Source organism: Aquarana catesbeiana, linkage group LG03 (assembly GCF_042186555.1).
Source record: "Aquarana catesbeiana isolate 2022-GZ linkage group LG03, ASM4218655v1, whole genome shotgun sequence".
NCBI classification, from domain to species: domain Eukaryota; kingdom Metazoa; phylum Chordata; class Amphibia; order Anura; family Ranidae; genus Aquarana; species Aquarana catesbeiana.
This window is the reverse complement of record NC_133326.1, coordinates 635,153,845-635,166,338: the sequence shown is the minus strand read 5'-3', so window position 1 is coordinate 635,166,338 and position 12,494 is coordinate 635,153,845. Positions and strand designations below refer to the sequence as shown.

Below are 12,494 nucleotides of genomic sequence, written 5' to 3'. Positions count from 1 at the left end.
TTAAAAAAGTCTGCTGGGTCTTCACAGTGAGTACTGTATAACACACAAAGCAGTAGCAGCACATTACACTACACTAACCAACTCTCCCTAAAAGCTGGCCCTCACTACACTCCCAACATGCTAACAAAGGACTGCTGGGAAAACAGCCTTTTATAGTGTGTGTGCTGAAACCTATATCAAAACCATCACTGGCCAAAGTCTTCCACCTGAGCAGAGGTCAGGTGGAAGACCTTGGCCAATGGTGGCTTTGCATTATGAGATGTTCAGTAGGGCAATTCCAGGTAAAAATGTCAAAAGTTCAGTAGTTGTCACATACTGTATATGTATACAAGACCTCTAATTTTAGCATTTTGTATACTCTGCCATGTCTGAGCCTGTTCATTTTTAAGTAAATGGGGAATTATCCAGTATGGGGCCTGAGTGCAATTTCTTCCCATCACTGTAATAATGATGACTCAACCAGCACTTCAGATATCTTATTAGCTGATCCACAGTTGGGCTGGAAATGAGACAACAGGCCCACTAAATGATTTGTAACGACAATGCTTGTGATGGCATTTTGGGAAGAATGGTCATAGAATAATTTTCAGCCTCTCTAGTTGTGATGGATTTTAATGTTCAAATGTCAGGTTTAGTTTAACACCAATGGCAGAATCTGATCTGGCTAGTGTGCTATAATTATATCTGCAAAGTGCTGATACAGTATATGTTGGCTTCAGGATATCCCTTGACTAGATGCCAGAACCGTTCCAGTTAGTATCAACAAGTAGCGGAAGGAATGAGAATGATGTGCTGGTAGTGCAGTTGGTATGTATATATGTGTATATATGCATGTGTGTATTGAGGAGAATTACCAACCAAGGCTAAAGAGTTTAAAGAACAAACATGAATGTCTTGCATACAGGGTGCCAAATATTTCACTGTATATTTTCTTTTTAAAAAAACTAAAAAAATGTATTTTGCATGAATGATTTTTTATTCTTTTAATTTTTATTTAAAGTCCAACTCCGGGATGGAAAAACCCTTGCAGTGACCCCCACACTCTGACAGGCTCCAATGCTCTCCTCTTCTCTCCCCCATGCCAAGTAGTGGGTGGTTCTTCTGTGGCATCACATGCAATGCAGGGCTATTATTCCTACTTTGTATGTGATAGTGGTAAGAGTGGAACCGTGGCAGGGAGTACCCTAGTGAAGAACTGCAAGAGACCAATTGCACAGATTGAGGGGGCTGGCAGAGTGCAGAACATTTTTTTCTTTTCTGGCTTTAAATACCGTAAGTCCAGTTCAAGACTGACTACACGGGTGACATTTTTATTTGGGGTATTTACCTGAATAAAGTAAGTTACCTGAGTCACTTTATAAAATATGTAAAGCTATGAAACCAACATGCCATCTCTACATTTGTATAAACACTAATTGATATATTTTATATAGAAGCTATATCACTACATAATGAAATCAACGTATTGTAAAAAAGTTCAATGTCAATAAATGTAACAGTAAAAAATCTCCACTGCAGATAAACCAAACATGTGATCATAATCCACAGACTGTCCATGTGTTCTTCTAACCAGAATAAATTGCACTTCCAAGCAGTGAAAAGCCATGAAGAAATATAAACAGATAATATAATTTATACAAATTTGAAATACAAGAAGGATAAAAAAGGAAAATCTTACACTTGGAGAATACGGTAATGAATAAAGCCAGGATCATTATATACAACAATGCCAGCAGTCCATAGGAAAGCCGTTCTGGGTTTTGCCTGTAATAATTAGACCATCTGTTGCCTAAAATGACAACACAAAAGGGGATGTTAGTATACCAGAACTTTAAAATTCTAAAATTAGTATTTTAAAGACCAACAACATTTTTTACCCCGACCCTATTGTGTTGTTATACATACCTTTTTTCCTGCAGTCAGGATTGCATGGCTGCTGACATCCATGACCTGATGGTGGGTGGTGGGTGGACCTTATTTTAGGACAGCTTGGCATTCATATAAGAAAGTGTGCTGGTAGGTTAATTAGCTTCTGTCCAAAATTGGCCCTAGTATATGAATGTGAGTTGGGGACCTTGGATTGTGGGCTCCTTGAGGGTGGGGACCGATGTGAGTGTGCGATGTATGTGTGGAGCACTGCGTAAATTGACGGCACTATATGGGTACCTTAAATAAATAATAATATAATAGATAAGCATCTTAACCACTTCAGCACCGGCCTATTGTCAAATGACGTCCACAGATGGGATCTCCCATCCTGGGTGGACGTCATATGACGGCCTCGGGTTCCCGGCCGCCTAGGGGGCGCGTTGCTCAGGACCCGGTGCGTGTGCCCGGCGGCCGCAATGTCCGCCGGGCACCCGCGATTGCCCGTTAACCGGGCCGGACCGTGGATCTGTGTGTGTAAACACACAGATCCACGTCCTGTCAGCTCAGAGGAGAGCGATCTGTGTTCCCAGAACGGAGGAACACTGATCGGTCTCCTCCCCTTGTGCGTCCCCTCCCCCTACAGTTAGAAGCATTCCCTAGGAAACACATTTAACCCCTCCCCTCCCCCTAGTGGTTAACCCCTTCACTGCCTGTCACATTTACACAGTAATCAATGCAATTTTATAGCATTGATCGCTGTATAAATGTGAATGGTCCCAAAAATGTGTCAAAAGTGTCCGATGTGTCCGCCATAATGTCGCAGTCACGAAAAAAAATCGCGATCGCCGCTATTACTAGTAAAAAAAATAAATAAATCATTTTTCTTTAAAAATGCCATAAATCTATCCCATATTTTATAGACGCTAAAACTTTTGCGCAAACCAATCAATATACGCTTATTGCAATTTTTTTTTACCAAAAATATGTAGAAGAATACGTATCGGCCAAAACTGAGGAAAAAATTTGTTTTTAAAAAAAAATTGGGATATTTATTATAGCAAAAAGTAAAAAATATTGTGTTTTTTTCAAAATTGTCGCTCTTCTTTTGTTTATAACGCAAAAAATAAAAACCGCAGAGGTGATCAAATACCACCAAAAGAAAGCTCTGTTTGTGGGGAAAAAAGGACGTCAATTTTGTTTGGGTACAACCTTGCACGACCGTGCAATTGTCGTTTAAATGTGACAGCACTGAAAACTAAAAATTGGTCTGGGAAGGAAGGGGGTGAAAATGCCCGGTATTGAACCGGTTAGTGAGACACAATGTACAGGGATAGGGACAATTGTAGACACACACCCACACTCACTCAGGTTGAACTGGATGGACTGGTGTCTTTATTCAACCTTACTAACTATGTAACTATGTGTGAGCACCCCTCTGTCCAGCATTACTGCAAGTCCAAGCTATGTGAAGGTGCACTCCTAGAGTCCATGATGGCCTGGGCTAATGGGAAGTGGCTTGGATCACACTGGATATCATTCAACCTGGAAGATGCCATGGGCAATGTTAAAGAGCAGGTGAGTATTGCATCCAAATCTGCCTTTTTAATTTTTACACTCAATGTGCCTATTTTTTTTTTTTTTGTTTGGTTATTTTTCAAAGGTGAAGTTGGACTTTATTATAGAAGAATACCATATGGTACTGCCAAAGGCTAAAGCTGAATAGTTGAATCAACAGATAGAAGTCAATCTAACTATCCTCTTTTGTTGAATGGGAGTGTTAGAAATATTTTCTTCATCAGCCAGATGCAGCAAATTGCTGATCAGTGTATCCTGACAGCAATGGAGACCCGCTGTCAGAATACAATGCCCCAAGAGTTATGCCCCATACACACGATCGGAAATTCCGCCAGCAAAAGTCCGATGTGAGCTTTTGGTCGGAAATTCCGATCGTGTGTATACTCCATCGGACTTTTGCTGGCGGAATTTCCGCCAGCAAAAGCTTGAGAGCAGGTTCTCTATTTTTCCGGCGGAAAAAGTTCCTATCGGAAATTCCGATCGTCTGTAGCAATTCTGATGTGCAAAATTCCTGCGCATGCTCGGAAACAATTCGACGCATGCTTGGAAGCATTGAACTTAATTTTCTTGGCTTGTCATAGTGTTGTACATCACCGCGTTCTTGACGGTTGAAAGTTCAGAGAACTTTTGTGTGACTGTGTGTATGCAAGGCAAGCTTGAGCGGAATTCAGTCGGAAAAACCATCCAAGGCTTTTCGGACGGAAATTCCGATCATGTGTACGGGGAATAAGATTGCTCCATCCACCTCACTTGTATAGATGGGGGGAATCCATTAATTTTTATTTTTTTTAGCACCCCTCTGGCTGATCAAAAGAAAAAAGCAAGGCATCTATGGCCAGCCAAACATTGCACAATGATAAGGGAATGTATAGACACCAGCTTCTAAAAAATTGTATTACCATTGTCCTTAAGTAAGACTACACTTTTACAACTGATAATGGGTTGGTTGCAACAGGTTACAGAAAATACTTGGTTATGTATTTAACAGTGGTATTTGTACTCATGTCTGAAGTGTGGCTGCTCATTGTACCACTCTGTTGTCTGCTTTAGCTACTCTAGCTAAATGGGTAATGTAACCAATGTTTTGAGTCTTAGGGGGTAGAAATTACTTTAAATTGACAAGGTTCCACTGTGGAGTCTGGTGAATAGAGACCCAAAAAATCTCAGACGAGTATTATCGAAAAGTACTTCCAAATGCTAAAAAAATATGTTTATTGGGTTGGTGGAAACCCACATAGGATCCCCAAAAACTGTTTTTTAGAGTTTTCAGATTGACATTTCACAACAGAATTATGATGTGATAATACTCAAAATACTTAAAGTGGAGTTCCACCCACTTTTACAACTCTTCAGCATCCCTCACTAAACTATGCACTGTAAACAAATTGGATATTTTTTTAGTTTTTTTCTCAGCACCTACTGTATATCTGCTGTATTCATTTTTCACTTCCTCCTCCCTGGCCGCGGCCCATCGCATCATTTCCTGTTTGCAATGCCTTCTGGGAAGGGGCGGCAACTTCCTCTGAAACTGCCGTTGCTATGGAAACCTGACCTGAAACCTATTACACTGCTTGTGCTGCACTGAGCATGTGTGAGATCTGCAAGGATGAGATCCAGGAAGAAATACAGTCTGGCTTCAGATGCCCACACTTAACCACTTGAGCCCCGGACCATTATGCTGCCTAAGGACCAGAGGTCTTTTTCCAATTTGGCACTGCGTCGCTTTAACTGCTAATTGCGCGGTCATGCAATGCTGTACCCAAACGAAATTTGCGTCCTTTTCTTCCCACAAATAGAGCTTTCTTTTGATGGTATTTGATCACCTCTGCGGTTTTTATTTTTTGCGCTATAAACGGAAAAAGACCGAAAATTTTGAAAAAAAATGATATTTTCTACTTTTTGTTATAAAAAAAATCCAATAAACTAAATTTTAGTCATACATTTAGGCCAAAATGTATTCGGCCACATGTCTTTGGTAAAAAAAATGTCAATAAGCGTATATTTATTGGTTTGCGCAAAAGTTATAGCGTCTACAAACTAGGGTACATTTTCTGGAATTTACACAGCTTTTAGTTTATGACTGCCTATGTCATTTCTTGAGGTGCTAAAATGGCAGGGCAGTACAAAACCCCCACAAATGACCCCATTTTGGAAAGTAGACACCCCAAGGAAATTGCTGAGAGGCATGTTGAACCCATTGAATATTTATTTTTTTTGTCCCAAGTGATTGAAAAATGACAAAAAAAAAAAAAAATATTTACAAAAAGTTGTCACTAAATGATATATTGCTCACACAGGCCATGGGCCTATGTGGAATTGCACCCCAAAATACATTCAGCTGCTTCTCCTGAGTATGGGGATACCACATGTGTGGGACTTTTTGGGAGCCTAGCCGCGTACGGGGCCCCGAAAACCAATCACCGCCTTCAGGATTTCTAAGGGTGTAAATTTTTGCTTTCACTCTTCACTACCTATCACAGTTTCGGAGGCCATGGAATGCCCAGGTGGCATAAAACCCCCCAAAATGACCCCATTTTGGAAAGTAGACACCCCAAGCTATTTGCTGAGAGGCATATTGAGTCCATGGAATATTTTATATTTTGACACAAGTTGCGGGAAAGTGACACTTTTTTTTTTTTTTTTTTTTTTCATAAAGTTGTCACTAAATGATATATTGCTCACACAGGCCATGGGCATATGTGGAATTGCACCCCAAAATACATTTAGCTGCTTCTCCTGAGTATGGGGATACCACATGTGTGGGACTTTTTGGGAGCCTAGCCGCGTACGGGACCCCGAAAACCAATCACTGCCTTCAGGATTTCTAAGGGTGAAAATTTTTGATTTCACTCTTTACTGCCTATCACAGTTTCGGAGGCCATGGAATGCCCAGGTGGCATAAAACCCCCCCAAATGACCCCATTTTGGAAAGTAGACACCCCAAGCTATTTGCTGAGAGGCATGGTGAGTATTTTGCAGCTCTCATTTGTTTTTGAAAATGAAGAAAGACAAGAAAAAACATTTTTTTTTTTCTTTTTTCAATTTTCAAAACTTTGTGACAAAAAGTGAGGTCTGCAAAATACTCACTATACCTCTCAGCAAATAGCTTGGGGTGTCTACTTTCCAAAATGGGGTCATTTGGGGGGGTTTTGTGCCACCTGGGCATTCCATGGCCTCCGAAACTGTGATAGGCAGTGAAGAGTGAAATCAAAAATTCACGCCCTTAGAAAGCCTGAAGGCGGTGCTTGGTTTTCGGGGTCCCGTACGCGGCTAGGCTCCCAAAAAGTCTCACACATGTGGTATCCCCATACTCAGGAGAAGCAGCAGAATGTATTTTGGGGTGTAATTTCACATATTCCCATGGCATGTTTGAGCAATATATCATTTAGTGACAACTTTGTGCAAAAAAAAAAAAAAAATTTGTCTCTTTCCCGCAACTTGTGTCGCAATATAAAATATTCCATGGACTCGACATGCCTCTCAGCAAATAGCTTGGGGTGTCTACTTTCCAAAATGGGGTAATTTGGGGGGGTTTTGAACTGTCCTGGCATTTTATGCACAACATTTAGAAGCTTATGTCACACATCACTCACTCTTCTAACCACTTGAAGACAAAGCCCTTTCTGACACTTATTGTTTACATGAAAAAGTTTTTTTTTTTTTGCAAAAAAATTACTTTGAACCCCCAAACATTATATATTTTTTTAAAGCAAATGCCCTACAGATTAAAATGGTGGGTGTTTCATTTTTTTTTTTCACACAGTAATTGCGCAGCGATTTTTCAAACGCATTTTTTGGGGAAAAAACACACTTTTTTAAATTTTAATGCACTAAAACACACTATATTGCCCAAATGTTTGATGAAATAAAAAAGATGATCTTAGGCCGAGTACATGGATACCAAACATGACATGCTTTAAAATTGCGCACAAACGTGCAGTGGCAACAAAATAAATACATGTTTAAAAGCCTTTACAGGTTACCACTTTAGATTTACAGAGGAGGTCTACTGGAAAAATTACTGCACTCGATCTGGCCTTCGCGGTGATACCTCACATGCATGGTGCAATTGCTGTTTACATATGACGCCAGACCGCCGCTTGCGTTCGCCTTAGCGCGAGAGTAGGGGGCGACAGGGGTGCTTTTTTTTTTTTTTTTTTTTCTTTATTATTTTTTTGCTTTTTTAATCTTACTTTTAAACTGTTCCTTTCATATTTTTTTTTTTAATCATTTTTATTGTTATCTCGGGGAATGTAAATATCCCCTATGATAGCAATAGGTAGTGACAGGTACTCTTTTTTGAAAAAATTGTGGTCTATTAGACCCTAGATCTCTCCTCTGCCCTCAAAGCATCTGACCACACCAAGATCGGTGTGATAAAATGCTTCCCCAATTTCCCAATGGCGCTATTTACATCTGGCGAAATCTAAGTCATGAAATACTCGTAGCTTCCGGTTTCTTAGGCCATAGAGATGTTTGGAGCCACTCTGGTCTCTGATCAGCTCTATGGTCAGCTGGCTGAATCACCGGCTGCATTCTCAGGTTCCCTGTTGAGACAAGAGAGCCAGAGAAAAACACGGAAGACGGTGGGGGAGGGGGGGCATTCCCTCCCACGGCTTGTAAAGGCAGTCTAGAGGCTAATTAGCCGCTAGGATTGCTTTTACATGAAAGCTGACCGCTGGCTGAAAAGAATGATACCAAGATGATACCTAAACCTGCAAGCATCATTCTGGTATAACCACTCAAAGTCGTGAATGGCGTACCTGAAGACAAAAAAATGGTTAACAATGGTTAACAATAAAGCACAGTAAACAGTAAAGTATAAATAATTACACACCTGAAAAACAAACATGATAAAACATAATAACAATAACAATAACAATAAAACATTGCAGAATAGAATACAGTAAAAAAGAGCAGAACAATAGAGAGAGAGAATAGAGAGAGAGAGAGAACAATAAAACGACAACTATTTTTTTTTTATTTCATATTTTTTTTTTTTTTTACACTTTTTTTGTAACTAACTTTTATAACGGTAACCGGTTCCAGGTTCGGGTCTCTCAAAATGCGATGGCATCTTGGGAGACCCTGTGAAAGTGTGCCTAGTCTGTGCAATGCTGTACTCTACGCTAATACTCAACTAGTGTATGGTAGCGTTCAAAACATTCACCAATGCAAAGACCAGGATTGTCAGGACAGGAGGGACAATAATAGCGGGTGTCACGCCTATATCCGCGCTTGCTGCAGACACAACATCTTTTTTGGGGGGATCGCTGGGTAGGGGTACTCGGGAGGACATAAAGAAAATGCCTCTCATGCAGCCGACTGCATTTGGTTGGGGATGTGAATGGGGGAAGTATGGGCGCTGCAGAAGCGGTGGGTTCCCAATTAGGATTGGCGAATGCAGCAGGAAGGGCATTATGGGCACGACGGGCCTGTGTTTGTCTTTTTGGTGGCAGCGGGACACTACTTGTGCTTGCCACCTCACCAGCTTGAACTGCACTTATGGGACTCGCCACGTCACCACGTGTTACTGCAGTGCTGGTTTGACTACGACCGGGGTGTACTAGGCCGCTGGCGCTTGCCAGTTCCCCAAAACGCTACCAAAAAACTGTTAGCGATCGCAGGGATCAGGCCTGACTCTGCGAACGCTGCAGTTATGCGTTTAGTGTTTTGTAAGTGACAGTGATCAATCGATACTGCACTTGGGTGGGCTGGGCCGGGCGGAGGGGCAAAACGCAGGTGCTAGCAGGTATCTGGGCTGATCCCGCTAACACTGCGTTTTTGGGAACCCTAAACTGCTGGTGACGCTAGTATAGATCTGATCGGATCAGATATTGATGCGATCAGATACTATACCACTAAGGGAGGTGTACGGTGCGTGCGTGGGTGTTAGCGGTACTGGCGCTAACCTGACGCTGCCTGGGGCTGGTGCTTGCCAGTTCACCAAAACGCTACAAAAAAAACTGTTAGCGATCGCAGGGATCAGGCCTGACTCTGCGAACGCTGCAGTTATGCGTTTAGTGTTCTGTAAGTGACAGTGATCGATCGATACTGCACTTGGGTGGGCTGGGCTGGGCCGGGCGGAGGGGCAAAACGCAGGTGCTAGCAGGTATCTGGGCTGATCCCGCTAACACTGCGTTTTTGGGAACCCTAAACTGCTGGGGACGCTAGTATAGATCTGATCGGATCAGATATTGATCTGTACAGATACTATACCACTAAGGGAGGCGCATGCTGTGTGCGTGGGTGTTAGCGGTACTGGCGCTAATCTGACGCTGCCTGGGGCGACGCATATCACCGCCGGGCGATCGGGGGGCTAAACCTTTATTCGGTAATAAACGGCGGGTGCCCTGACACTATAAAAAAAAAAAAAAACTAACCAGCGTCAACCGTAACGGTTATACAGTGATCAGTGGTGAAAGGGTTAACTAGGGGGCAATCAAGGGGTTAAAACATTTATTAGGTGGTATATGGGGGTCCCTGACGCTATAAAACGCTGACGGCGAACCTAAATATTTACCTCACTAACTAGCGTCACCAGCGACACTAATACAGCGATCAGAAAAATGATCGCTTAGCGACACTGGTGACAGGGGGTGATCAAGGGGTTAAAACTTTATTAGGGGGGGTTAGGGGGGTACCCTAGACCTACAGGGGGGTAACAGTAACTGTGCTAACACAGTAACTGTCACAAACTGACACAGCAGTAATCAGAAAAAAAAAAAAAAAAACTGCTGGTGTCAGTTTGTGACAGGGGGGGGGTGATTGGGGGGGGATCGGGGGGCGATCGGGGGGGGGATCGGGGGGGATCGGGGTGTAATGTGTGCCTGGCATGTTCTACTGTGTGTGTGTGTGTTGGTGCACTCACTCACATGTCGTCTCTCCTCAGGCCGGAACGGAAACTACCGACCCGAGGGGAGATTACATCACTTCCTTTGCTGCTGTTTAGCATACAGCAGCAAAGGAGTGTTCCCATTGGCCGGCGGTGATCGCGAGGGGGGGGCCACGAACGGATGGCCTCCCCCTCGTCTCTGATCGCCGGGGGACAGAACGGGACCGCCTCGGGCGGCGGGGGGGGTCCGATCGGACCCCCCACCCGCGGAAGGCAAATCACGTACCCTGTACGTGATTTTGCCTGTCCGTGCCGCCTTGCTGACGTACATCGGCGTGAGGCGGTCGTCAAGTGGTTAAGATGGCCACGGCCATAAAATAGCAAACTACTGCTATAAACTAACAAAACAGACCTTAGTTTACAGACTAACTTTACTAGAATACATTAAGCTTGTGTATTATAGGGGTATTTTTATTTAAAAAGTGTAATTTCAGCTGGAACACCACTTTAAGATGGCCACTTGCTTTACTTGTAGGCAAGTAAAGCCTGATACACACCACTAGTTTTTTTCATTCAACTCGCCGGTCGACCTGCTGTATTAACGACCTGACCTTAGTACAATGATCTCACCTGCTGTTCTTTTGGGTTCTGACAGGGGGATGGCTAAGAGGGCTGATCGGGAGGCGGTCGGCTGTTGGTTTTTCAGCATGCTCACCCAACAGAGCATGTTGACCAAAACAGGCTGCCTTACACACGGGTAGAATATCGGACGTTTTTTTATTGAACCGGCCGATGTTGCCCGGCATTCGGCCCGTATGTGTGAGGCTAAAGACTTGTTACTTGTAACTCCCACCACCTGCTCCACCTTATTGGTGGCTGCTAATCCCATTGACAAATAGTATTTAGGTATGAGAGGGCAGACCTGGGCCAGTGATCAGGAACTGGTTAGTAGTAGCATACCTGAGCAACCCAGTTTTGGGGGGTCCCAACCACTCTATGGGAGAGTGGCATGAAGTACCTGGTGGTAAATTAGAGATGAATAAGCCTTCTTTGACCTAACCTTTAAAATAAACTTAACCCAAAGCTATAACATTAGTTATAAGTGGAAAAATAATAACAGTTATTTTGGATGAGTGTAATTGACAGTTTGCATTTCCTCCAAATTTCATCAAATATCTGCACATTTCTGCAACATTTCCGTAACATTGGACTCAATGACAAAGGCAAAAATAAGGTGATTTTAATGGTACAGTGGGCTTTAAATTGCTCTTGAGGGTTAACTACCCTTGGCCTGTTCTTATTTGACAAATATACTTTTATTAGCCTTATTATTTTACAAAGTTTTGAACAAAAACAGAAAGAAATTTTTTTTTGAGACAAAACACACAAACACACACACACACACACACAGTAAGCACAACAATCAAATACATACAAAAGAAAAAAGAAATGACCTACCCTCAAAGCACAACCCCCAAAAAACACATACATCGTACATTTTTTAAAGCAAATTTTGCCCAAGTGGCTGAATAAGCAGAACTGAGAGTTTTCACTTACAGTGAAAATTTGCCAAAGGCTAAATCATTTTTGCGGAAAAAAATCAAATTTGTTGCTGTTTAGCAATACATACATAAAGTTGATTTTTATATAGTTAGTTCTGCACTATGCACACCATTTTGCACTTATACTGCCTTACATAAGTCCACTGGGTTTTGAGCATAGAACTACAAAGGGCAACATGCAAAGAGCAAAATCTCATTACAATCAAACATTTATCATTTTTCTATAAATTGTTTCTTTGAATTACTCATATATGCTTTCTTTACACACTATTCAGCTACAACAATTAATTTCTTACCTGAATTCTGGAAATCATGAAAAGTGCTTTGGTCCGATTCCATGGTCACAGTTTACACAGTTTACTTGACTTAGCAGGTTTTATGCAGAAAACAGCTGAATCAGGAAGGAAATGGTTGAGAAATAGTTTATCCTATCCTTTCTGCTGAATGGGATTCTAAAAGATAAGCGCATCTTTGTGGACACAAAATACTTCTACATGTCTGTAAACAGGTCTGTTAAAGCTGAACTCCAGGGATATATTGGAGACTGAAACTAAAGGAGTATTAAACCCAAACTGAACAATTTTATATACTTCAGCTTATCAGTTCTTGGATGTGGTGCCTGCATTAGTTAACTATTCTTGAACTTTTTTCCT

The 12,494-nt window shown here is 42.0% G+C and overlaps 1 protein-coding gene across 1 annotated transcript in view; it reads right to left on the bottom strand.

The window, feature by feature from the left end:
- LOC141133251 (hepatic lectin-like) overlaps positions 1 to 12,288 on the bottom strand; it is a 38,904-nt gene extending 26,616 nt beyond the window's left edge. The window contains exons 1-2 of the mRNA XM_073622513.1: positions 12,138 to 12,288; positions 1,679 to 1,789 (exon numbers count right to left, since the gene is read on the bottom strand). Coding sequence (XP_073478614.1) covers positions 1,679 to 1,789; positions 12,138 to 12,180 — 154 coding nt within the window. The 5' untranslated portion in view covers positions 12,181 to 12,288. The remainder of the gene's footprint in view (positions 1 to 1,678; positions 1,790 to 12,137) is intronic.
- Between the last annotated feature and the right edge of the window lie 206 nt (positions 12,289 to 12,494).